General features: G+C 37.0%; 1 protein-coding gene across 1 annotated transcript in view; it reads left to right on the top strand.

The window, feature by feature from the left end:
* LOC123778824 (phospholipid-transporting ATPase ABCA3-like) overlaps window positions 1–26058 on the top strand; it is a 142940-nt gene that overhangs the window by 42923 nt on the left and 73959 nt on the right. Inside the window, exons 9-11 of the mRNA XM_087869913.1 lie at window positions 4384–4565; window positions 12968–13105; window positions 21904–22033. Of these exons, the coding sequence (XP_087726039.1) occupies window positions 4384–4565; window positions 12968–13105; window positions 21904–22033 (450 nt within the window). The remainder of the gene's footprint in view (window positions 1–4383; window positions 4566–12967; window positions 13106–21903; window positions 22034–26058) is intronic.

Raw genomic sequence — 26058 nt, 5'->3', positions numbered from 1 at the left:
ACTACCCTATAACACACAGATCAAACAAAGTATATATGGTCAGAGATTCCATCAGGTGTTTAAAGATGCATTTACTTCTATTTTTAGTACCTAAAGTGTTTTGAGAGGGCATTCATTAGTGTAAACATTTTAATCTATACACATAGTATAGTATTAATAAGAAATCCTGTATTAAATTCAATTCGAATTGGATTTTGCAAGTTAGTAACAAGTGCTTTGACAAAGTTATAGAAAGTGCATTTTCTTGTTTTCTGTTTTCATACAGTGTAATTTTTTTTTTTTTGGTGTTTATACCTTTTATTTTTTATTTATTTTTTTTAAGATTTTTTATTTATTTATTTGACAGAGATAGAGACAGCCAGCGAGAGAGGGAACACAAGCAGGGGGAGTGGGAGAGGAAGAAGCAGGCTCACAGTGGAAGAGCCTGATGTGGGGCTCGATCCCATAACGCCGGGATCACGCCCTGAGCCGAAGGCAGGCGCTTAACCGCTGTGCCACCCAGGCGCCCCTGGTGTTTATACCTTTTAAAGGCTAAAATCAGCCAAATATTCAGCAATATGTACGCTAAAAGTTTGGGTGGTAGTTTGTATTTTAAAAGAAACAATTTCCTTATGATTTGCCTCAAGTAAGTAGTATTTCCAGCTAATAATAAAAACTGAGAAAAGCACATTCAAAATGCTGATTTAATTTGGCAGCAAGTTGTTATTCTTTGGAGACTAACGACGGTAGACATTACCCATCAAGATGAAGTGGGCTCTTTCAAATACTCAATAGTCTACATAAGAGTGTAGAAAATATTTTTAAAGAAGCATCTGTAATCACTGATAACAAGGCAATACCTAGTTTATGATGACTTGAAGCAAAACAAATGCTCATAAGGAAAAAAAAAACTTTTAATATTATCTAAATTTATTTTTAGTCAGTAGCCTAGTAACATTTTCCATTCAGAGCTTTGAATGACATACTAGACGAGTTGGACCTCATAGATATATATAGAACACTACACCCCAGAACAAAAGAATACTCATTCTATTCTAATGCCCCTGGAACATTCTCAAGAATAGGCTATGTTCTGGGTCACAAACAGGTCTCAATCGATACCAAAAGACTGAAATTATTCCGTGCATATTCTCAGACCACAATGCTTTGAAATTGGAACTCAACCACAAGGAAAAATTTGGAAGAAACTCAAACACTTGGAGACTAAAAACCATCCTGCTCAGGAATGATTTGATAAACCAGGAAATCAAAAATCAATTTAAACAATTTATGGAGACCAACAAGAATGAAAACAAAAACCTATGGGATACTGCAAAGGCAGTCCTAAGGGGAAAATACATAGCCATCCAAGCCTCACTCAAATGAATAGAAAAATCTAAAATGCAGTTTTTATATTCTCACCTCAAGAAGCTGGAACAGCAACAGAGGGACAGGCCTAATCCATGCACGAGAAAGCAGTTGATCAAGATTAGAGCAGAGATCAATGAATTAGAAACCAGGAGCACAGTAGAGCAGATCAACAGAACTAGAAGCTGGTTCTTTGAAAGAATAAATAAAATTGACAAACCACTGGCAAGACTTATCCGAAAGAATAGAGAAAGGACCCAAATTAATGAAATTATAAATGAAAAGGGAGAGGTCACAACCAACACCAATGAAATAGGAAGGATTATTAGAAACTTTAATCAGTACAATACTCTTTCTGTATAAGGCAGTTCCTGGGAGCCAGTTTAGGTAATGAGGGAGTTAAGTTAGGGGGTAATCGCTTACAGTTTTGTTTTGTTTTGTTTTTTGTAAGATTTTATTTATTTGTCTCAGAGAGAGAGAGCATGAGCACAAGCAGGGGGAGTGGCAGGCAGAGGGAGAAGCAGGCTCCCCACTGAGCAGGAAACCTGATACAGAACTTGATCCCAGGACCCTGGGATCATGACCTGAGCCGAAGGCAGATGCTTAACCAACTGAGCCACCCAGGCATCCCCGCTTGCTGTTTAAATAGCAACATTTTGCTTCCCACTCAGTGTGCTAATAGCTGTTTCTAACGAAAAAAAGCAGTTCTTACAAGGTACTATTTCTGATTTCTTCATTATATGTAACCTTTGTAAATGAATCGTGTGAAACTGTAAAATTAGCAAATGTCTTGAAATCTGTATATAAAACGTACATTACCTCTAATTTCAAATTCATGTATTTGTGTAACACTCAACCTTTACAAATAAAAGCGGCTCCAAAAGGAACCTGCTCGTTTCCCTTTGTACCCACCTCACACCCTTATTTTAATTGTCTTGGTCATGGACCTTTCAAAGAAGAGATTTTATATTTCAGCCCCATAGGCAGTTGTCAGAAAATCCTGCTTTCCTCTGTTTGAAGGTGTTAAGTCCTACTGATGTTGGTGCATCCCTTCTAGTATTTTCACAGCTTCAGGAAGCATGTCCTCTGGTTGCCTATCTTCATCTTCATTTAAAGCTGCTGCCACCGAAAGGCTAGTGGAGCAAGAATTGGAAGTTTCTTTAGTTTGGGTGTACTTGATCCAAGTTGGATGAATATGGCTAATGCTTGCTTTCTTTATCATCAGGCTCCCATACCCAAACTTGAAGGTCTGTATGGGCTCTGTTTAGAGGTCTGTAGCTTCTCATTCAGCTGGTCACCTCTCAGCACTGTGACTGAACTTTCCCCTATTACTCCACAGGCTGTAGCTAACTGTGGCTTCTCAGGCTTCTCCTCTCTCCCACCTTCCTGCCCATCATTCTTGCGTCACAGCCTCCTCTGTAGCCACACCAAGGACTCTGGCACTTCTTTTTTATTCTTTCTTAGAATTTCCATCTCTCTGCATACATTATCCATCTGGTCTTGCATATTGTATACTTCTTCCATTAAAGCACTTGCCATGTTAATCTGTTTTTTAAAACTCCTGGTCGGATAATCCTAACATCTTTGTCCTGTCGAAGTCTAATTCAGATGCTTGTTCACTCTCTTCAAACTGTGTTCTTTGCCCTTCAGTATGCCTTGAAATTTTTTGTTAAAATTTGGATATGGGGGGCACCAGAGTGCTCAGTCAGTTAAGTGTCCGACTCTTGATTTTGGCTCAGGTCATGATCTTGGGATCCTGAGATCAAGCCCCCCCCATTGGGCTCTGTGCCTAGGAGGGAGTCTGCTTGGGATTCTCTCTCTCCCTCTCCCTTTGCCCTTCCTGCTCATGTTCTTTCTCTCTCACTCTCAAATAAAATTAATTAATTGATTAAAATAAAATCTTTAAAAAAAAGTGGATATGAGGTATTGGGTAAAAGGAGCCAAAGTAAATAGGCCTTTAGTGATGTAGAGGTAAGGTGCATGGTCCTATGACTAGGCCTCAGTCACTTGATAAGCTTGTACCCTTGGACTATGAACTTCATCAGTGCTTCTCAGTTTTTGGCCCTGCTTAGATGGGACAGGATGGCCAGAGGGGGCTAGAGTTAGGTATTTCCCTTCCCCTAGGTAAGTTAGGCTCTGGTAAAATAGTTTCTCATGAAGGAAGGCCTGATTAGGAATGGAATACTCAGGCACATTTCAAAATGGCTCTTTTTTCCCTCTCCCTCCTAGAAGTATGAGGGGATTTTTCTCTGATATTCACTGTGAGGAACTGGCAGGGCTCCCGAAGGTAAAACTTGCAAAAGCTTGGATAACCCTCAGTGACTTGATCCCCTGGAGTTTTTAACCCTCAGACTTGTCTACCCTGGGCCTTGGCAATTCATCCGTTATAGTTCAGGTTTTCCTACCCCAGGTCTGGTTCCCTTGGAGGTTCCTGCTCAGTGTTTCTGTTTCATTAAATTCTCTGTGTCTGCCTGTCTGTCTCTCCAGTTGTGGGGGCAGTGGTGTGCCCTGTGACCTCGTATCTGTAATGGATCTGAGAAGCATGGGTGATTTTTCAGTTCCCCTTTTTACTTCTTGTTAGGATGGAGTGGTCTCCTGAGCTCCTTACATGCCAGACCAGAAACTAGAAGCCAAACCTTATTTTTGTATTGACGAATGTATTTCCAACTTTATATATCTTGCTGGTTATTTCAGTGGAGATTTGCATGAAAGAGAATGGAGGATAGTGTCACCATCCCAACCAATAGGCCTGTTCATGGCTTTAAAGCTTACTTTATGGACTTTTTGTGACTTTATTTTTGTTTCTGTCACTACTAACTTTTAGTTGAGTTTGGCTGTAGGAAGAGACAAATTGTATCATTACTTACTTTATTATCTTCTTGGACAGCCTGAATTCCAAAGTATCAGCAAATAACAAATAGTACCTGTCTCCAGAGAATACCAGTACATTCTTGTTGTTTAATGATGAAACAGCTGGATAACTTTGTTCTAGTCACAGTTGGGCACCTCAAGTAACTGTCCGCTATTATGTTTCAGAATATGGTGTCCAGTGGGATAACATCCTGTCACCAGTGAACCCAGATGATGACCTTACTTTTGCTCATATTATTGGAATGCTTTTATTTGATGCTTTCTTGTTTGGCCTTATGACCTGGTATATAGATGCTGTCTTTCCAGGGAAGTATGGTGTACCCAAGCCATGGTATTTCTTTGTGCAGGTAAGTTCTAATGATTCTATTATTGAGAGAAACCCCAGTTCTTATGTATTTAGTTTGTCAAACAGTGAGCATTATTACCTTGAACACCCTCCCTGTGGTGCTCCAGTATTATGGTACTAATACAGTTTTTATTCTTTCTAAACTAAAGCCATTACAAGTTAACTTTGTGATATGTATAATAGAATCAAATGGCTTTCTACAGAAAAAGAAATCTCCATCTGAATGAATATGTGGTGGGGTCCTTAGATCCTAGTGAGGAGGAGATGAATTGTGTCTTGTATCTGTTTTATCACCATCTGCTTTTTTCCACTCTTAGCCCAAATTACTTAGACTCAAAGCCATAGCAAAGTGGGGAGCATCTCTATCTTAGTCTATTTTCAGTCCCTTTTTTTATTGTTCTATGGTTCAAAGCAAGTGGTTGCTTTAGTCTCAGAAATCCTTTATAACTCCTAAAAATTATTGAGTACCCTGAAGAGCTGTGGTCAATATGGGTTTTATCTATCAATATTAACCATATTTGGAAATTAAAGCAGAAATTTTAAAAATATTTATCAACCTATTTAAATATATCACTAATAAACCCATTGCATGTTGAAGTCAACATTGGTGATAAATAGCTTTTTTTCAAAATTTAAAAATATTAGAAGAGTGGCTTGGTTTATATTTTTTCAAATATCTCTTATATTTACTTAATAAAAGAAACTAGATTCTCATTGGAGACTGTATATCTGGCTCTGCATTTTAATCTTTTGCTTTTTTTTTGCTTAAAATATATGGAGAAAATACAGCCTCATGCAGGTATGTAGTTGAAAAATGGAGGAGTATTTCAGTAGCCTTTTAAACAAATTTGGGTATCGTTTGTTACTTCTCCAAAACTCAATTAATGATAATTTTCTAGCAGTTAGTTGAAATTTGGAATCTGAAAACACATTAACAAACATTTCTTATTCTCTTTCATAATAATATTCATTGGTGTATCTTGCGATTTGAGTATATCTTTAACCATGCATAAATTTGTAACATCGTATTTTGGTTATTTGAAAAATACTGGTTCACTGATACATACCTTCCAAGTGATGACCCATCTCATCATACATTATCAAAGCATCACATTTATTAATATCAACATGATGTTATCATAATAATTTTTAAGAATTGTAAATTTGTCATACAATAGTGGATATCAGTGTTTCAAAATTCTAGTTTTCACTTAAAAGTTCCAATTTTATCATTAGCAGCAAATATTGTCAGTTCTTTTCTTTGAAATAGTAACACCTCTCTTCATTAATTTTCAAGAAAAAGTCTGATAAATATCCAAGTCTAAAGAACCATAACTTTTAGGTCAGTCATTCTTTCAAAAAAATGGTATTCCATGAAAAAAGTGGCTAGTTCACAACTCAGTGACACAAGTAATTTTTCTCAGAGCTTCCATTATAATTTCATTTGCTGTAGAAATGCTTTATTCGTATTTCCCACTTCATCACACAGAATATTTAAAAAATCATATTCAGGGAATGAAACTTAAAAACTTATTTTACTTTTTCATAAAAGACACAATTAACTGAAATATATTTATTTATTTGTTTGTTTTTTACTGTGTCTAGTGGTGAAGAAGATGGTGACTGCTTAATAGTTTTATGTTACTAATTTGATTTGTGTTAAAGCACTAGGCATTTTACTTAACATTGCTTTTACACCACCAATGAAAATATCAATGCAGTAGAAAGATGAATAATGTATTTTTACTTTTTTATTTTTATTTTTTTATAATAATTTTTTATTATGTTAGTCACCATACAGTAAATCCTTAGTTTTTGATGTAATGTTCCATGATTCATTATTTGCATATAACACCCAGTGCAACATGCAATACGTGCCCTCCTTAATACCCATCACTGCCCTATCCCATTCCCCCATCCCCCTCCCCTCTGAAGCCCTCAGTTTGTTTCCCAGAGTCCATAGTCTCTCATGGTTCATTCCTCCTTCTGTTTACCCCCCCCTTCGTTCTTCCCTGCCTTCTCCTACCGATCTTCCTATTTCTTATGTTCCATAAATGAGTGAAACCATATGATAATTGTCTTTCTGTGCTTGACTTATTTCACTTAGCATAATCTCCTCCAGTCCCGTCCATGTTGCTGCAAATGTTGAGAAATCATTTTTTCTGACGGTTGAGTAATATTCCGTTGTATATATGGACCACATCTTCTTAATCCAGTCATCTGTTGAAGGGCATCTGGGGTCCTTCCACAATTTAGCTATTGTGGACAATGCTGCTATGAACATTGGGGTGCATATGGCCCTTCTCTTCACCACATCTGTATCTTTGGGGTAAATACCCAGTAGTGCAATGGCTGGGTCATAGGATAGCTCAATTTTTAACTTTTTAAGGGACCTCCACACATTTAAAAGTATTTTTATGAAAAAGAATTTTGAACTCACAGACTCATTGAAAATGTGTTAGGAATCTCCAGGGATCTATCTGTATACTGCATATCCAAATAAAGACACTTGATATAGAGTGATAAGAATGCTTTTCAATGAGCCATTTTATTTATTTAATTTATTTATTTTTTCCAGGAGACAAATAGTTTCTTTTGTGAATTTGTTATAATTTAAAAGATAACAGTATAAAACACTGGATACAGTGCTTGATAAGAAAAGGGTCAAGGCTTTGGTCATTTATTATTATGCTTATTTTTGCTTATCTTTTTTTTTAATTTGGATTGGAATTTTATTGAGTCTTTCAAACAGTTTACAAAGAATTGACAACAATATTGAGTCTTCTAATCCATAAACATAGTAAATCTTTCCAATTTTTTAGATCTTTTCTTTTTCTTTAGTTAGTATTTTGTGGTTTCCAGCAGATAGATCTTACATATATTTTATTAGACTTATGTACAAGTATTTCTTATAGATTTTTTATTATGTCATGTTAGTCACCATACAGTACTTCATTAGTTTTTGATGTAGTGTTCCATGATTCATTGTTTGCTTATAACACCCAGTGCTCATTGCAATATGTGCCCTATGTTCTCCTCTATGGTTTTGATGGATTCCTGTCTCACATCGAGATCTTTCATCCATTTAGAGTTTATCTTTCTGTGTGGTGTAAGAGAATGGTTGAATTTCATTCTTTTGTAAATGGCTGTCTAATTTTCCCAGCACCATTTATTGAAGAGACTCTTTTCTCCATTGGATGTTTTTTCCTGCTTTGTCAAAATTAGTTGACCATAGAGTTTAGGGTCCATTTCTGGGTTCTCTATTCTGTTCCATTGATCTATGTGTTTGTTTTTGTGCCAGTACCATGCTGTCTTGGTGATCACAGCTTTGTAGTATAGCTTGAAATCAGGCAGTGTGATGCCCCCAGCTTTGTTTTTCTTTTTCAACATTTCCTTCGTGATTCGGGACCTTTTCTGGTTCCATACAAATTTTAGAATTGTTTGTTCCAGCTCTTTGAAAAATACCATTGGTATTTTAATAGGGATGACATTGAAAGTATAGATTTCTCTGGGCAGCATAGACATTTTCACAAGTTTATTCTTCCAGTGCATGAACATGGAATGTTTTTCCATCTTTTTGTGTCTTCTTCAATTTCTTTCATAAGCGTTCTATAGTTTCTAGAGTATAAATCCGTTACCTCCTTGGTTAGGATTATTCCAAGGTATCTTATGGTTTTTGGTGCCTTTGTAAATGGAATCAATTATCTAATTTCTCTTTCTTCAGTCTCATTGTTAGTGTACAGAAAAGCAGCTGATTTCTGTGCATTGATTTTGTATCCTGCCACATTACTGAATTGCTGTATGAATTCTAGTAATTTGGTGGTGGAGTCTTTTGGCTTTTCCAAGTAAAATATCATGTCATCTGTGAAGAGAGAGAGTTTGAGTTCTTCTTAGCCAATTTAAATACATTTTATTTCTTTTTGTCATCTGATTGCTGATGCTAGGACTTCTAGCACTCTGTTGAACAATAGTGGTGAGAGTGGGCATCCCTGTCGTGTTCCTGATCTTAAGGGAAAAGCTCTTAGCTTTTCCCCATTGAGAATGATATTCGCTGTGGGCTTTTCATAGATGGTTTTTCTGATATTGAGGAATGTTTCCTCTATCCCTATACTCTGAAGAGTTTTAATCAGGAAAGGATGCTGTATTTTCTCAAATGCTGTTTCTGCATCAATTGAGAGGATCATATGGTTCTTGTCTCTTCTGTTTTTAATGTGTTCTATCACACTGATTGATTTGTGAATGTGAACCATCCTTGCATCCAGGTATAAATCCCACCTGGTCGTGGTAGATAATCCTTTTAGTGTACTGTTTGATCCTGTTGGCTAGGATCTTGAGAATTTTGGCATCCATATTCATCAGGAATATTGGTCTATAATTCTGCTTTTTGATGGGGTCTTTGCCTGGTTTGGGGATCAGGGTAATGCTGGCTTCATAGAATGAGTTTGGAAGTGTTCCTTCTGTTTCTATTTTCTTAAGGAGCTTCAGTAGAATAGGTATTATATCTTCTTTAAATGTTTGGTAGAATTCCCCTGGGAATCCAGCAGTCCCTGGACTCTTGTTTTTTGGGAGGTTTTTGATTACTGCTTCAATTTCGTTACTGGTTATTAGTCTATTCAGATTGTCAGTTTCTTCCTGTTTCAGTCTTGGTAGTTTATAGGTTTCTAGGAAGGCATCCATTTCTTCCAGATTGCTTAATTTATTGGCATATAGTTGCTGATAATAATTCCTGATAATTGTTTCTATTTCCTTGGTGTTAGTCATGATCTCTCCCCTTTCATTCATAATTTTATTAATTTGGGTCCTTTCTCTTTTCTTTTGGATAAGTCTGGCCAGTGGTTTATCGATCTTATTAATTCTTTCAAAGAACCAGCTTCTAGTTTCCTTGATTTGCTTTACTGTATTTCTAGTTTCTAATGCATTGATCTCTGCTCTAATCTTTATTATTTCTCTTCTCCTGCTTGGTTTAGGTTTTATTTGTTGTTCTTTCTCCAGTTCCTTAAGGTGTAAGGTTAGCTTGTGTATTCGGGATTTTTCTATTTTTTTGTGTGAGGCTTGGATGGCTCTGTATTTCCCCCTTAGGACTGCCTTTGCAGTATCCCATAGGTTTTGAACCAATGTGTTTTCATTCTCATTGGTTTCCATGACTTGTTTAAGTTCTTCTTTAATTTCCTGGTTGACCCAAACATTTTAAAGCGAGATGGTCTTTAACATCCAAGCATTTGAATTCCTTCCAAATTTTTTCTTGTAATGGAGTTCCTGTTTCAAAATGTTGTGGTCTGAGAATATGCAGGGAATAATCTCAATCTTTTGGTATCAGTTGAGACCTGATTTGTGACCCAGTATGTGGTCTATTCTGGAGAAAGTTCCATGTGCGTTCAAGAAGAATGAGTATTCTGTTGTTTTAGAGTGGAATGTTCTGTATATATCTGTGAAGTCCATCTGGTCCAGTGTGTCATTCAGAGCTCCTGTTTCTTTGTTGGTCCTCTGCTCACACTATCTGTCTATTGCTGAGAGTGAAGTCTTGAGGTCTCCTACTATTAATGTATTATTATCAATATGTTTCTTTATTTTGGTTAATAGTTGGCTTATGTAGTTGGCTGCTCCCATGTTGGGGGCATAGATATTTACAATTGTTAGATCATCTTATTGGATAGACCCTTTAAGAATGATATAGTATCCTTCTGTATCTCTTACTACAGTCTTTAGCTTAAAATATAATTTGTCTGATATGAGAATTGCTACCCCAGCTTTCTTTTGAGGTCCGTTGGCATGAAAAATGGTTCTTCATCCCCTCACTTTCAGTCTGGAGGAATCTTTAGGTTCAAAATTGAGTCTCTTGTAGACAACATATGGATGGGTCATGTCTTTTTTATCCAATCTGCAACCCTGTGCCGTTTCATGGGAGCATTTAGGCCGTTCATGTTGAGAGTGATTTATTGAAAGATATGATTTTATTGCCATCGTGGTGCCTGTGAAGTCCTTGTTTTTATAGATTGTCTCTGTAAATTTCTGGTGTGTATTACTCTTGGGGTCTTTCTTGTTTTGTAGAAACCCCCCTTAATATGTCTTGCAGAGTCAGCTGGTGGTCACACATTCTTTCAGTTTCTCCGGTCTTGGAAGCTCCTTGTCTTTCCATCCATTTTGAATGATAGCCTTGCTGGATAAAGTATCCTTGGCTGCATGTTTTTCTCATTTAGTACCCTGAATTTGTCTTGCCAGCCCTTTCTGGCTTTCCAGGTCCTGTGGACAGGTCTGACGTTATTCTGATGTTCCTCCCTCTGTACATAAGAAACCTCTTCCCCATAGCTGCTTTCAAGATTGTTTCCTTGGAGCTAAGATTTGCGAATTGTACTATTACATGTCAGGCCATTGGTGTGTTCTCATTGATCTTGGGAGGGTTCCTCTCTGCCTCTTGGACATGAATGCTTGTTTCCTTCCCCAGATTAGGAAAGTTCTCAGCTACGATTTGCTCAAATATATCTTCTAGACCTCTCTCTCTCCACCTCTTCAGGGATCCCAGCAGTTCTGACATTGGAACTTTTCATGGCATCATTAATCTCTCTGTCTGATCTCTTGGGCTTTAATCTGTTTTTCCCAGGCCTCCTCAGTTTCCTTCTTTTTATCATCTTATCTTCTCGCTCACTAATTCGTTCCTCTGCCTCGTTTACCCTGGCAGAGTATCCAGTTTAGACTGCATTTCATTTATCACATTTTTAAGTTTGGCCTGATTAAGTCTCATTTTTGTCTTTAGAGATTCTATATTATTGCTAATATTTTTCTCAAGCCTAGACACTGACTTAATAGTTGTTACTCTGAAGTCTATTTCTGACATTTTGCTTATATCCATTTTCATTAGGTCTGTGACAGAGGCCACAGTCTCTGACTCTTTTCTTTGTTGGGGGTTCCTCCTCCTAGTCATTCTGCAGGGGGGTGGTTGAGGGAATGTACAGAGTCCGAAGTATTAACCACGATGCAAGCAATATGCACCTGTTTTGTAGGGACCTTAGGGTTCTTGTCCTCTTGTTCTTCCAGCCTGTCTTCTGGGGGAGGGGCCTGCTGCGCTGTTACTCAGGCAACCTTGCTTTGGCAGAGTTGCCCTGCCCTCAGGGGGATGGGCTCCATGAAAACCAGTTTTTGGGACTTTTTTTTATAATATTTTTTTATTATGTTAGTCACCTTACAGTACATCCCTGGTTTTTGATGTAAAGTTCGATGATTCATTAGTTGCGTCTAACACCCAGTCCACCATGCAATACCTGCCCTCCTTACTACCCATCACCAGCCTATCCCATTCCCCCACCCCCCTCCCCTCCAGAGCCCTCAGTTTATTTCTCAGAGTCCAGAGTCTCTCATACTTCGCTCCCCCCTCTGATTACCCCCTTTCTTTATCCCTTTCTTCTCCTACCGATCTTCCTAGTTCTTATGTTCCATAGATGAGAGAAACCGTATGATAATTGTCTTTCTCTGCTTGACTTATATCACTTAGCATTATCTCCTCCAGTGCCATCCATGTTGCAGCAAATTGTTCTCTGGCAGCTTTCCCTGGTGGCTTTCTGCATCTCTTCTGAGTGTCAGAGCAAAAGTGACCACAACAAAACCTCTGTCTCAGAACAGAAAAATTGTAGTCTGCTCTTCACTGAGCTCTCCAGGTCACACAGTCTCCATTTCTGTTTGCGTTGCTAAAAACCGCAGCCTCCCCGGTTGTGCGCCCCATAGCAACACTCCCAAAGGTCGAACCCAATGCCCAGCGTGTCTCTGCCCCTTGTGCTTTTAAAACTGAGAGCTGCCCCCAGTTCGTGTGCACGCACCTGCAGCTCCTGGATCCTGTCAGGGGGCTAGACTAAAGTCCTTTCCACGCTGCTACCGGTCTATGAGTCTGTGCCCGGTCCCCAGCACAGGACACTTTTATGCTCTGGTGTTATATTCACCTTCCTGGCACCAGCTTATGGTGGCTCCCTCCCCCTTCTGTTTGTCTTCCGATATCTGCCTGCAGCATCGCGGCTCCACACTTCATACCTCAAGGCCGGAGATACTCTGTTTGTAGAGATCCACATATATATTCTTACATTTCAGGCTGATTTCATGGGTGTTCGGAATGGTTTGATAGATATCCAGCTGGATTCATGAGACTCCTACTCCTCTACTCCTCCACCATCTTTCTTTTCTCATTGAACCATTTTAAAGTAGATTCTATTTTGCCTTTCTTCTTGGACAGTGAGATTTTAAATAACAGGGTTTGTGCTTATTGTGTAGAAGTTCACATTCTAGGCAGTTTGCTTCCAGATTTTGTTTCAATTTATGTGCTTAAACCCATCTTAAAGCCCAAGTGAAGTGAGCCAAAGTGTTAAGAGCATTTCATTTTTCACTGACATCATGATGACTATGGTTTTGGTCTTTTCTTAGAAATCCTACTGGTTTGGTAAAGCTTTAAGCATTAAGAAGAAAGAAGATAGGCAAATTGTTGATACAAATAGAGGTGATTATTTTGAAGAAGAACCTGTTCATTTGGTGGCTGGTATCAGAACTCAACATCTGTATAAGGTACTGTTTTATAAGTTTCTTTTCCCCAGTGCAGCCGAAAGTTAATTTATAGTGTATAGTTAATGTTTTCACTGGCCACGGCCCTACCCCCAACCATAAGATGTTAATAAAAATTGTATTCAGCATATTAGTTATTTGACAAAATAAAAATGAAAGATGTGCAAATAAAATAAAAATCCATGTGTTTCTTTCTCATTTCTTCAGAATGGAATCCAGCTTTGTATTATAATACTGGTGTCTTTTATGGTACTCCCACTATAAGAGCTAATGTCTCGCTGGAACTGTGATGATTTGATGTGTAAATATTATGTTTACAGTTGTGGTTTTACTTGTTCTACCAGTTACACATTAAACTATTTGGCTGAATTCTCCTTTGTCCAAGCTTTTGGTGACGAGGTGTTCCTGGATATATTAGTTTATTTGGATCAGTTAAGCACCCCTGTATAGGCCTTTGTTGCTATAAACTTTGCTCTTAGTACAGCTTTTTGTTATATTCCGTGAGTTTTGGTATGTTGTTTTTGTTTTCATTTGTCTTGAGATATTTTCTAATTTTCTGTTTTGATTTCTTCTTTGCCCTAATGGTTGTTTAAGAATGTGTTTATTTACTTTTCATATATTTGTGAGTTTTTCCAATTTCCCTTTTTTATTGACTTCTAGTTTTATTCCATTTTATAGGTGGAATGATTTCAGTCCTCTAAAATTTATTAAGACTTATTGCGAGACCCATCATGTGATCTATCCTAGAGAATATTCCATGTGCACTTGAAAATAATGGGTATTCTGTTATTGTGTAGAGTTTTCTCTATATTTCTGTTCGGTCTGTTTGGTCTGTTTAAGACTGCTGTTGCTGTACTGATTTTCTGACTGGATGATGTATCCATTATTGAAAGTGGGCTGTTGAGGCACCTGGGTCGTTCAGTCAGTTAAGCATCTGCCTTTGGCTCAGGTCATGATCCCAGGGTCCTGGGATCAAGCCTTGCATCAGGCTCCCTGCTCAGCAGGGAGTCTGTTTCTCCCTCTCCTTCTGCCCCTCCCCCCACTCTTGCCCTCTCTCTCTCTGTGTCTCTCTCTCAAATAAATACATTTTAAAAATCTTTTTAGAAAAGAAAGTGGGCTATTGATGTCTCCTACTGTTATTATTGTATTGCTGCCCATTTCTTCCTTCAGATATGTCGATACTTGCTTTATATATTTAGGTGGCTTGGTGTTGGGTGCACATATACTTATAATTGCAATATCTCTGGTTGAATTGATCCTTCTATTGTTTATATAATCATCCTTTTTGTTTTTTGTGGTATTTTTGACTTAAAGCCTATTTTATCTGACAGAAGTATAGGCACCTCTTCTTTCTTTTAGTTACCATTTGTATGACATATGTTTTTCCATCCCTTCACTTTCAGCCCATGTGTGTCCTTAAATATATGTGAATCTCTTATAGATAGCATTTAGTTGGGTCTTTTTTTTTTTTTAAATCCATTCAGTCATTCCAGGTCTTTTGATTGGTGAATTCGGTCCATTTACATTTAAAGTAACTATTGATAAGTTAGGTTTTACTACTGCCACTTTGTTGTTTTCCAGCTATTTTATGGTTCTCTCTTTCTCTCTAATTTTTTTGATTTGATGATTTTTTCGTAGTGATATGCTTTGCTTTTTTTTCTCTTTTCTTTTGTGTGCCTATTATAAGTTTTTCTTTGTTGTTACCATGAAGCTGCATTGAACCTTATAATTATGGCATCTATTTTAAGCTGATAACACCTTACCTTAGTTGCATCCAACAGTTCTACACTTTTATTCCCTCCCCATACTTTGTTATTAATGTCAGTGTTTACTTGTTTCCATATTGTGTATCTACTAACAAATTTTGCAATTATACTTACTCTTAATCATTTTGTGTTTGTTCACTTTTATACTGTTTAAAAGTAGGAATGTAGGAGATGTGGAGACTTTAATCAAGGGAGATATATCAGAGGATACCATGAGGGGAGGGAGCCACAAAAATACTGTAAGAAACAGAATGCAAAAGCAGAACTTTTAGAAGTCTGCTACAGTAGGGGTTGTCCCTGGCTCAGAGGTTTTTGGGTGGTAAAGTGGGGCAGAATCCCACATGGGATAGCATGGGCTGAGGATGCTTGGGGTCCAAGAAGTACAGGAGGTGTCTTAGAGCAGCAGAGTTCTCAGGTAAAGGAACAGGGAAGCCAGCTGAGAACAGCAAGTCTAGGTGTCGGCTGAAAACAGCAAGTCTCTAGGAGTCAGCTTTCTGTTCAGTGTTGCCATAAACTGTGAACTGCTGCACTGTTACATGACCACTATCTGTGCAGGGGCCCAGCAAAAGGCAGAAGTATGGCAAGATACCCCTTCCTCCCCTGGGAGGAATAGCACTGGTCCGTGCCACAGGAGTCTGTAAAATTTGGCGACTTAAAACTCAGTCGTGTACCTGAGATAAAAATGATCACTCACAGGCTGAGTGAATACAGAGTTCGGACACAAACCAGGGAGACAAAAGTGATCAACTGTTTTTCTGTGAGGGCTCACTGAAGAGTGGGGGCATGAACTTTCAGCTCTGGGCCTAGAGAGCGGGTGCCACATTTTCATCCCCCCATTGGTACTGAAAGCCTTCATGGAGCAAAACAGCACCACATGATCCAATCTGGAGCTGCTTACATTGAGCTCGGCCCCCTGGCAAGGGAGATACTATTCTACCAGGGCAAGGGCACCTGAGAATCAGTGCAACAGGCCCCTCCCCCAGAAGACCAGCAGGAACAACCAGCTAGCACCAAGTTTACCAGTCACAGAGAACTGCAAATCTTCAGCTGTTGGGGAAAACAATATATAGCATTCATGGTTTTTTAAATTAGTCTTTCAATTTTTTTCCATCTATTTTCTTATTTTTTCAATTCTTTTTTAGTTTTTATTTATATATATATATATGTTATATATAAGCTATACACACACACACACATATATATGTATAGATATATATATCTTTGGTTTCTTTTCATTGCATTTTACTTTATTTTACTATATATGTATGTTTTACTATATATATATATATGTTTTACTATATATATATATATGTTTTACCATATATATATATATATATATATATATATATATATATATACACATATATGTTTTTCTTTCTTTCCTATCTTGGGATCTAGCTTCTTTTAACAAGCAGAACAAAATACACCCAGAATCAAGTATTTTGTTCTGTTTTGTTTCTGGTTTGAGTTTTTCTTCTTTTTTCTTCTTTGTGTTTTCTTCTGGTTTGTTTTGTTATTTTTTCTGTTGTCGTTCTTGTTGGTATTGTTGTCTTTCCTCTCTTTCTTCTTCTTTTCTGAACATAATGACCAGATGGAGAAATTCACCACAAAAGAAAGAACAGGAGGTAGCACTCACTGCCAGCTATTTAATCAATATGGATATAAGATGTCTGAACTAGAATTTGAAACAATGATTTTAAAGATACTAGCTGGGCTTGAAAAAAGTATAGAAGACAATAGAGAATTCCTTACTGTAGAAATAGAAGAACTAAAATCCAATCAGAACAAAATTTAAAATGCTATTACTGAGATGTAGTCAAAAATGGAGGCTCTACCAGCAAGGACAAATGAGGCAGAAGAGAGACTCAGTGATATAGAAGACAAAATGATGGGAAATAAAGCTTCTGAAAAGAAGAGAGAAAGACAAATGCTGGATCATGAAGGAAGACTGAGAAATCAGCAATTCCATAAAGCAAATAATATCCAATAGTAGGAGTCCTAGAAGATGAGGGTGCAGAAGGTTTATTTGAATGAATTGTAGCTGAGGACTTCTCTAATCTGGGGGAGGAAACAGGCATTCAAGTCCAGGAGTCACAGAGAACCCCCCTCAAAACCAATAAAAATAGGTCAACACCTCAACATATAATAGCGAAGTTTGCAAATTTCAGAGGTAAAGAGAAAATCCTGAGCAGCTGAGGACATGAGTTCTTTAACCTACAAGGATAGAAACATAAGGCTAGCAGCAGACCTGTCCACAGAGACCTGGCAGGCCAGAAAGTATTGGCATGATATATTCAACCTGTTAGATGGGCAAAATATGCAGCCAAGAATACTTTATCCAGCAAGGCTGTCATTTAGAATAGAAAGAGAGATAAAAATCTTCCAGAACAAACAGAAACTAAAGGAATTTGTGAGTACTAAACCATCCCAGCAAGAAATATTAAAGGGGACCCTTTGAGTGAACAGAGAGCCCAAAAGTAACATAGGCCAGAAAGGAACAGAGATAATCTATAGAAACAGTGACCTTACGGGTAATACAATGGTACTAAATTCATACCTGTCAATCTTTACTTTGAATGTAAATGGATTAAATGCTCCAATCAAAGGACATAGGGTATCAGATTGGATTAAAAAAAAGACCCATCAATGTGCTGTCTGTAAGAGACACAGTTTAGTCCCAAAGACACCTCCAGATTAAAAGTGAGGGGGTGGAGAAACAATTATCAAACTAATGGACATCAACAGAAAGTTGGAGTAGCAATCCTTATATCAGACAAATTAAATTTTAAACCAAATACTGTAATAAGAGATGAGGAAGGACATTCTATCATAATAAAAGGGTCTATTTAACAAGAAGATCTAACAATTGTAAATATTTATGCCCCTAACTTGGGAGCAGACAAATATATAAACCAATTAATAACAAAATTTTTAAAAAAACACATTCATAATAATACAAAACTAGTAGGAGACCTTATCATCCCACTCACAACACTGGACATATCATCTAAGTAGACGATCAACAAGAAACAAGGGCTTTGAGTGACACACTGGACCAGATGGACTTCACAGGTATATTCAGAGCATTCCATCCTAAAACAACAGAATACACATTCGTCTCTAGTGCACATGGAACATTGTCTAGAATAGATCACATACTGGGTCACAAATCAGGTCTGAAGTGATATAAAAGGATAGAGATTACACCATGCATATTTTCAGACCACACTGCTTTAAAACTTGAATGCAATCACAAGAGAAAATTTTAAAACACAAATACATGGACGTTAAAGAACATTGTACTAAAGAATGAATAGGTCAACCAGGAAATTAAAGAAGAATTTAAAAAATACATGGAAACAAATGAAAATGAAAACAGGATAGTTCAGAACCTTTGTATGTAGCAAAGGAGGTATTAGGAAGAAAGTATATAGCAATACAGGTCTTTCTCAAGAAATAAGAAAAGCCTCAAATGCACAACCTAACCTCATACCTAAAGGAGCTGAAGAAAGAACAACAAATAAAGCCTAAATCCAGCAGAAGAGAAATAATAAAGATGAGAGCAGAAATCAATGATACAGAAATCAAAAAACAGTACAATAGTACAAAAACAGTACAACAGTACAACAAAAAACAGTACAACAGAAGATCAACTAATCTAAGAGCTGTTTCTTTGACAAAATTAATAAGATCAATAAACCCTTAGCCAGACTTATCAAAAAGAGAAGAGAAAGGACCCAAATAAATAAAAGCACGAATGAAAGAAGAGAGATCACAACCAACACCAAAGAAATACAAACAATTATAAGAACATATTATGAGCAATTATATGCAAACAAATTAGGCAATCTGGAGGAAATGGAGGCATTCCTAGAACTACATAAACTACCAAACTGAAACAGGAAGAAATAGAAAATCTGAACAGACCCATAACCAACAAAAATCTCCCAACACACAGAAGTCCAGGGCCAGATAGCCTCCGAGTGGAAATCTACCAAACATTTAAAGAAGAATTAATACATGTTCTTCTGAAGGTGTTTCAAAAAATAGAAATGGAAGGAAAACTTCCAAACTCTTTTTATAAGGCCAACATTACCTCAATTCTAAAACCAAAGACCCTACCAAAAAGGAGAATTACAGACCAATATCCCTGATGAACATGGATGCCAAAATTCTCAACAAGATACTAGCCAATAGGATCCAATACTACATTAAAAGAATTATTCACCACGACAAAGGGGGATTTATTCCTGGGCTGCAAGGGTGGTTCAACATCTGCAAATCAATGTGATAAACTACATAAATAAAAGAAAGGACAAGAACGATATGATCCTGTCAATAGATGCAGAAAAAGCATTTGACAAAATACAGCGTCCTTTCTTGATAAAAACTCTCTGGAGTGTAGGGATGGAAAGTACATACCTCAATATCATAAAAGCCATATATGAAAAAACCACAGTGAATATCATCCTATATGGAGAAAAACTGAGAGCCTTTCCCCTAAAGTTAGGAACATGATGCGGATATCCACTCTCACCACTGTTGTTCAACATAGTACTAGAAGTCCTAGCCTCAGCAATCAGACAACAAAAAGAAATAAAAGGCATCCAAATTGGTAAGGAAGAAGTCAAACTTTTACTGTTTGCAGACAACATGATACTCAATGTAGAAAACCCAAAAGACTCTACCCCAGAATTACTAGAACTGATACAGGAATTCAGCAAAGTCATGGTATATAAATCAATGCACAGCAGTTAGTTGCATTTCTATACATGAATAATGAAGCAGAAGAAAGAGGAATCAAGGAATTGATCCAATTTACAATTGCACCAGAAACAATAAGATAACTAACCAAACAGGTGAAAGATCTGTACTCTGAAAACTAGAGAACGCTTGTGAAAGAAATTGAAGAGGACACAAAGAAATGGAAAAACATCTCTGCTCATGGATCAGAAGAACACATATTGTTAATATGTCTGTGCTACTCAAAGCAACGTACACATTCAGTGCAATCCCTATCAAAATACCATCAGCTTTTTTTGCAGAGCTAGAACAAACAATCCTAAAATTTGTATGGAACCACAAAAGACCCTGAATAGCCAGTGCAATCTTGAAAAAGAAAAGCAAAGCTGGCGGCATCAAATTCTGGACTTCAAGCTGTATTAAAAAGCTGTACTCATCAAGAGAGTATGGTACTGGCACAAAAACAGACACATAGATCAATGGAACAGAATAGAAAGCCCAGAAATTGACCCTCAGCTCTATGGCTAAATAATCTTCGACAAAGCCGGAAAGGATATCCAGTGGGAAGAAGACAATCTCTTCAACAAACGGTGTTGGGAAACTTGGACAACACATACAGAAGAATGAAATTGGACCACTTTCTTACACCATACATAAAAATAAACTCAAAATGGATGAAAGACCTAAATATGAGACAGGAATCCATCAAAATTCTAGAAAAGAACACAAGCAGCAACCCCTTTTACCTCAGCTGCAGAATCTTTTTGCTAGACACATCTCCAAAGGCAAGGGAAGGGGCACCTGGGTGGCTCAGTCATTAAGCGTCTGCCTTCGCGTCAGGGCGTAATGGGATCGAGCCCCACATTGGGCTCCCTAATGCACAGGGAGCCTGCTTCTTCCTCTCCCATTCCCCCTGCTTGTGTTCCCTCTCTCACTGGCTGTCTCTCTCTCTGTCAAATAAATAAATAAAATCTTTAAAAAAAAAAAGGCAAGGGAAACAAAAGCATAAATGAACTGAACATAAAAATTTTTTAAAAATAAAGAGAGACTTAAAGAAATGAGCTAAATTGGGACTTCATCAGGATAAAAAGGTTTTGCACAGCAAAGGAAACAGTTAACAAAACTAAAAGGCAAAATAGATGTGGTATGTGTATATATGTATACGTATGTATACATACATACATACACACAGTAGAATATTAGCCATGTAAAAGAATGAAATCTTGCCATTTGCAATGTCATAGATGTTACTAGAGGGTATTATGCTAAAGTGAAATAAGTCAGAGAAAGACAAATAACATATGATGTCACTCATATGTGGAATTTAAGAAAGAAAACAGATGAACATATGTGAAGGGAAGGAAAAATAAGACGAAAATTGAGAGGGAAGCAAACCATAAGAGATGCTGAACTCTAAGAAACAAACTGAGGGCTGCTGGAGGGGAGGTGGGTGGGGGGATGGAATAATTGAGTGATGGGCATTTAGGAGGGCACTTGATGTACTGAGTAATGGGTGTTATATGCAACTGATGAATCCCTAAATTATATCTCTGAAACTAATAAAAAAACTTTATGACTTCAAGGAGCTTTACCTGACTATTTTATATAAAGTAGCACTGTCTACCAATGTTACTGCAAAGGTAATCATTTACAGTTTTTGCTTTTTATGTGTTTCTCCTAATGGAATTTTTCTTTCATGAGAGCAGGAGCTGTTTTGGTCTTGTTCGTTACTGGCCACGTAATATAGGCCCTCAATAAATATTTGTTGAATAAATGGATTGATTAGCAGTGATTAGTCTTAGTAGATGAGTCAGAGGGAAATGTGTAAGGTAAGTCAGTTTCAGGTTTCTGTCTTTGTACATCTCCATAGGTTGTGGTAAGAAATGTGGCATGAGGAATACATTTTCAGACATGTTAATGAGTAGTGTTTGGAGTACCTCAAGGAAACCTAGTATAATGGGTGTCCAGCATGAAGTTCTGGAATTTAGCAGGAAGACATTGACTGGAGTGGACTGTGGTATTATCAGCCTCAAGACAGTAGCTGGAACGAAGTGGGACTGGATGAGATGGTTCAGTGGGAGTTTTGTAGACCTACTTTCAAGGTCTCTGCATATATCGCCTTTAAATATTGTTTATTTTTCACAGTTTTACCTTTTCTATGCTTTGGCCATTTCTCCTTTTGAGATTAATGTTCTGTCATTTATTCTTTTCTGGATAATTGATAGACATGCCTGTCCTTTATAAGCAGTAAGAATAGACATAAAGTTAGTATTTCTTTTTTTATTTTCACAGGAATTCACAATGGAGAAGGATACCATCACAGCAGTAAAAAATTTATCTTTCAATATATATGAGGGGCAAATCACTGTTCTTCTGGGACCTAATGGGGCAGGAAAGACTACCACCTTATCTATTCTCACAGGTAAGTTTTCAGAGTCACACTGATCACAATACGGTGCATCAAACTCTGAAGCTTCTGTGTACGCTCTTGACATTGACATCATTGTTACTTAAGTTATATACACAGTTGTTAATTAATTCACACTTCTTCAAATGCAAATCATTTGTTATAAAGTTTAAAAATCAGTATTTATTTTAACATCTCACATGCATCTTTTTCATAATATACTGTTCTCATTGGTGAATGCAAAGACCCTCTTCTTTTTAATTTTTATTTATTTATTCCTTTATTTTCTTTCGTCTTACTTTCCCTTTTATTCCCCTGCCCCCTTCATAGGAAACCCATTCTAATTCAATTTACATAGTTTTCATTGTAAAATGTATAATATATATTCTTATGAATGGATTTTTATGTTTACTAAAAAATTTTCAATCAACAATACTAAAAGGCAACCTATGGAATGGGAGAAGATATTTGCAAATGGCATTACAGATAAAGGGCTGGTATCCAAGATCTATGAAGAACTTCTCAAACTGAGCACCCAAAAAACAAATAATCTAGTCAAGAAATGGGTAGAAGACATGAACAGACGCTTCTCCAGAGAAGACATAAAAATGGCCAAAGACACATGAAAAAATGCTCCACATCACTAGCCATCAGGGAAATATAAATCAAAACCACAATGAGATACCACATTACACCAGTTAGAATGCCAAAAATTAACAAGGCAGGAAACAACAAATGTTGGTGAGGATGTGGAGAAAGGGGAGCCCTCTTACTCTGTTGGTGGGAATGCAACCTGGTACAGCCACTCTGGAAAACAGTATGGAGGTTCCTCAGGATGTTAGGAATAGAGCTACCCTATGACCCAACAATTGCACTACTGGGTATTTACCCCAAAGATACAGATGTAGTGAAAAGAAGGGGCACATGCATCCCAGTGTTCATAGCAACAATATCCACAATAACCAAACTGTGGAAGGAGCCGAGATGAACTTCAACAGATGAATGGATAAAGAAGATGTGGTTCATAGATACAATGGAATATTACTCAGCCATTAGAAAGGATGAATACCCACCATTTGCATCGGTATGGATAGAACTGGAGGGGATTATGTTAAGTGAAGTAAGTCAAGCAGAGAAACACAATTATCATATGATTTCACTCATATGTGGAACATAAGGAATAGTGCAGAGAACAATAGAGTTGGGGGGGTAACTGAATGGGAAGAAATCAGAGAGGGAGACAAACCACATGAGACTCTTGACTCTGGGAAACAAATTGAGGGTTGTAGAAAGGAAGGTGGGTGGGGGGATAGGGTAACTGGGTAATGGGTATTAAGGAGGGCATGTGATATGATGAGCACTGGATGTTATGCTGAACTGATGAATCATTGAACATTATATCAAAAACCAATGATGTGCTATATCTTGGCTAATTGAATTTAAATTTTAAAAATTTCAAACATTCATCCAAGATGAAAGATTTTATACCCTTACATCTACCACCTAGATTCTACTATTTTAATATTTTACTGCACTTGTCACATATCTATTAATCCCATTTTTAGGCATCTCAAAATTAATTTTAGATGAGATTATGCTTCTTACTAAACAATTTGATATGCATATCATTAACCATAATTTTCTTTTGGGAATTTTTTATGATGAAACACTTAAATTTTAAGTGTTTAATTTGCTGAATTTTGACATGTGCATACATCTCTGTAATCCAATTGCCTATTAAGCTGGAGAAATTCACTACCATCCCAGAAAATTCTCACTTTACTCAAGTGATCCATTTGTAATTCATAGCAACCAATATATTTCAGATGGGGCAATGACTTCGTATCATCAATGTATACTAATAAGGCAGATTTTGTTTTTTTTTTTTAAAGGATTTAAGGTAGGTTTGTTTGTTTGTTTGTTTGTTTATTTATTTATTTATTTATTTATTTATTTATGTTTCAAGTTTTATTTAAATTCCACTTAGTCAACCTATAGTGTAATACTAGATTCAGAAGTAGAATTCAGTGATTCCTTACTTACACATAACACCCAGTGCTCATCACAGGAAATGACCTCCTAATACCTATCACCCATTTAGCACATCCCCAACCTACCTCCCCTGCAGCAGCCTTCAGTTTGTTCTGTAGAGTTAGGAGTCTCTTATGGTAGGCTTCCCTCTCTTTTATTTCCTTCCCCTATGTTCATCACTTTTATTTCTTAAATTCCACATAAGTGAAATCATATGATATTTGTCTTTCTCTGACTGACTGACTTCACTTAGCATGAGCATGATACACACTAGCTCCATCCTCGTCATTACAAATGGCAAGATTTCATTCTTTTTGGTGAACAAGTGATATTCTATTGTATATATATGCCACATCTTCTTTACCCATTCATCAGTTGATTGTGATTTGGGCTCTTCCCATAGTTTATTACTGATAATGCTGCTATAAACATCAGGGTACATGCACCCCTTTGAAACAGTATTTTTGTTTTCTTTGGGTAAATACTAAATATCGAGTAATGCAATTGCTGGGTTGTAAGGTAGTTCTGTTTTTAACTTTTTGAGGCACCTTCATATTGTTTTCCAGAATGGCTGCACCAGTTTGCATTCCCACCAACAGTGTAAAAGTGATCCCCTTTGTCCACATCCTCACCAAAACCAGTTGTTTCTTATGTTGTTAATTTTAGCCATTTTGACAGGTGTGAGGTGATATCTCATCATGGTTTTGATTTGTATTTCCCTGATAGCCAGGTGATGTTGAACATCTTTTCATGCATCTATTAGCCATCTGGATGTCTTCTTTGGAAAAGTGTCTATTCATGTCTTCTGCCCATTTCTTAACTGGATTATTTGGTTTTTGGCTGTTGAATTTAGTAAGTTCTTTATACATTTTGGATACTAACCTTTTATCAGTTATGTCATTGCAAACACCTTGCAACATTCCAAAGGTTGTTTTGTTGATTGTTTCCTTTGCTGTGCAGAAGATTTTTATCCTAATGAAGTACCAGTAGCTCATTTTTGCTTTTGTTTCCCTTATCTCTGGACACGTCTCTAGTAAGTTGCTATGGCTTACATTAGAGAGGTTTGCTGCCTTTGTTCTCCTCTAGGATTTTAATCTTTCCTGTCTCACACTTAGGTCTTTTATCTATTTTGAGTTTATTTTTGTGTATGGTGTAAGAAAGTGGTCCAATTTCATTCTTCTGCATGTTGCTGTCCAGTTTTCCCAACCCCATTTATTAAAGAGATTGTCTTTTTTTCCATTGGATATTCTTTCCTGCTTGCTGAAGATAGTTGACCATATAGTAGTGAGTCCATTTCTGGGTTCTCTATTCTGTTCCATTGATCTGTGTGTCTGCTTTTGTGCCAGTATCATACTGTCTTAATGACTACAGCTTTGTAATACAACTTGAACACCAGAATTTGATGCCTCTTGCTTTGCTTTGCTTTTTTCAAGATTGCTTTGGCTGTTCAGGCTCTTTTGCAGTTCCATACAAATTTTAGGATTGTTTGTTCTAGGTCTGTGAAGAATGCTGGTGGTATTTTGATAGGGATTGCATTAAATGTGTAGATTGTTTGGGTAGTACAGACATTTCAACAATATGTGTTCTTTCAATCCATTAGCATGGAATGTTTTTCCATTTCTTTGTGTCCTCTTCAGTTTCTTTCACAAGTGTTCTCTAGTTTTCAGAGTACAGATCTTTTACCTGTATGTTTAGGTATCTTATTGTTTCTGGTGCAGTTGTAAATGGGATCAATTCCTTGATTTCTCTTTATTCTGCTTCATTATTCATGTATAGAAATGAAACAGATTTCTGTATGTTGGTTTTGTATTGTGAAACTCTACTGCATTCCTGTATCAGTTCTAGCAACTTTTCGTTGGAATCTCTTGGGTTTTCTACATAGAGTATCATGTCATCTGTGAATAGTAAAAGTTTGAATTAATAAGATTGATAAACCACTGGCCAGGCTTATCCAAAAGAAAAGGGAAAGGACCCAAATTAATAAAATCAGTTGTATTAAGGAAGGCACA

The sequence above is a fragment of the Ursus americanus genome, chromosome 2 (genome assembly GCF_024610735.1).
Source record: "Ursus americanus isolate L20-20 chromosome 2, mUrsAme1.1.p, whole genome shotgun sequence".
Classification (NCBI taxonomy): Eukaryota; Metazoa; Chordata; class Mammalia; order Carnivora; family Ursidae; genus Ursus; species Ursus americanus.
The sequence above is the reverse complement of the archived record's forward strand: the minus strand, read 5'-3'. Positions and strand labels throughout refer to the sequence as shown.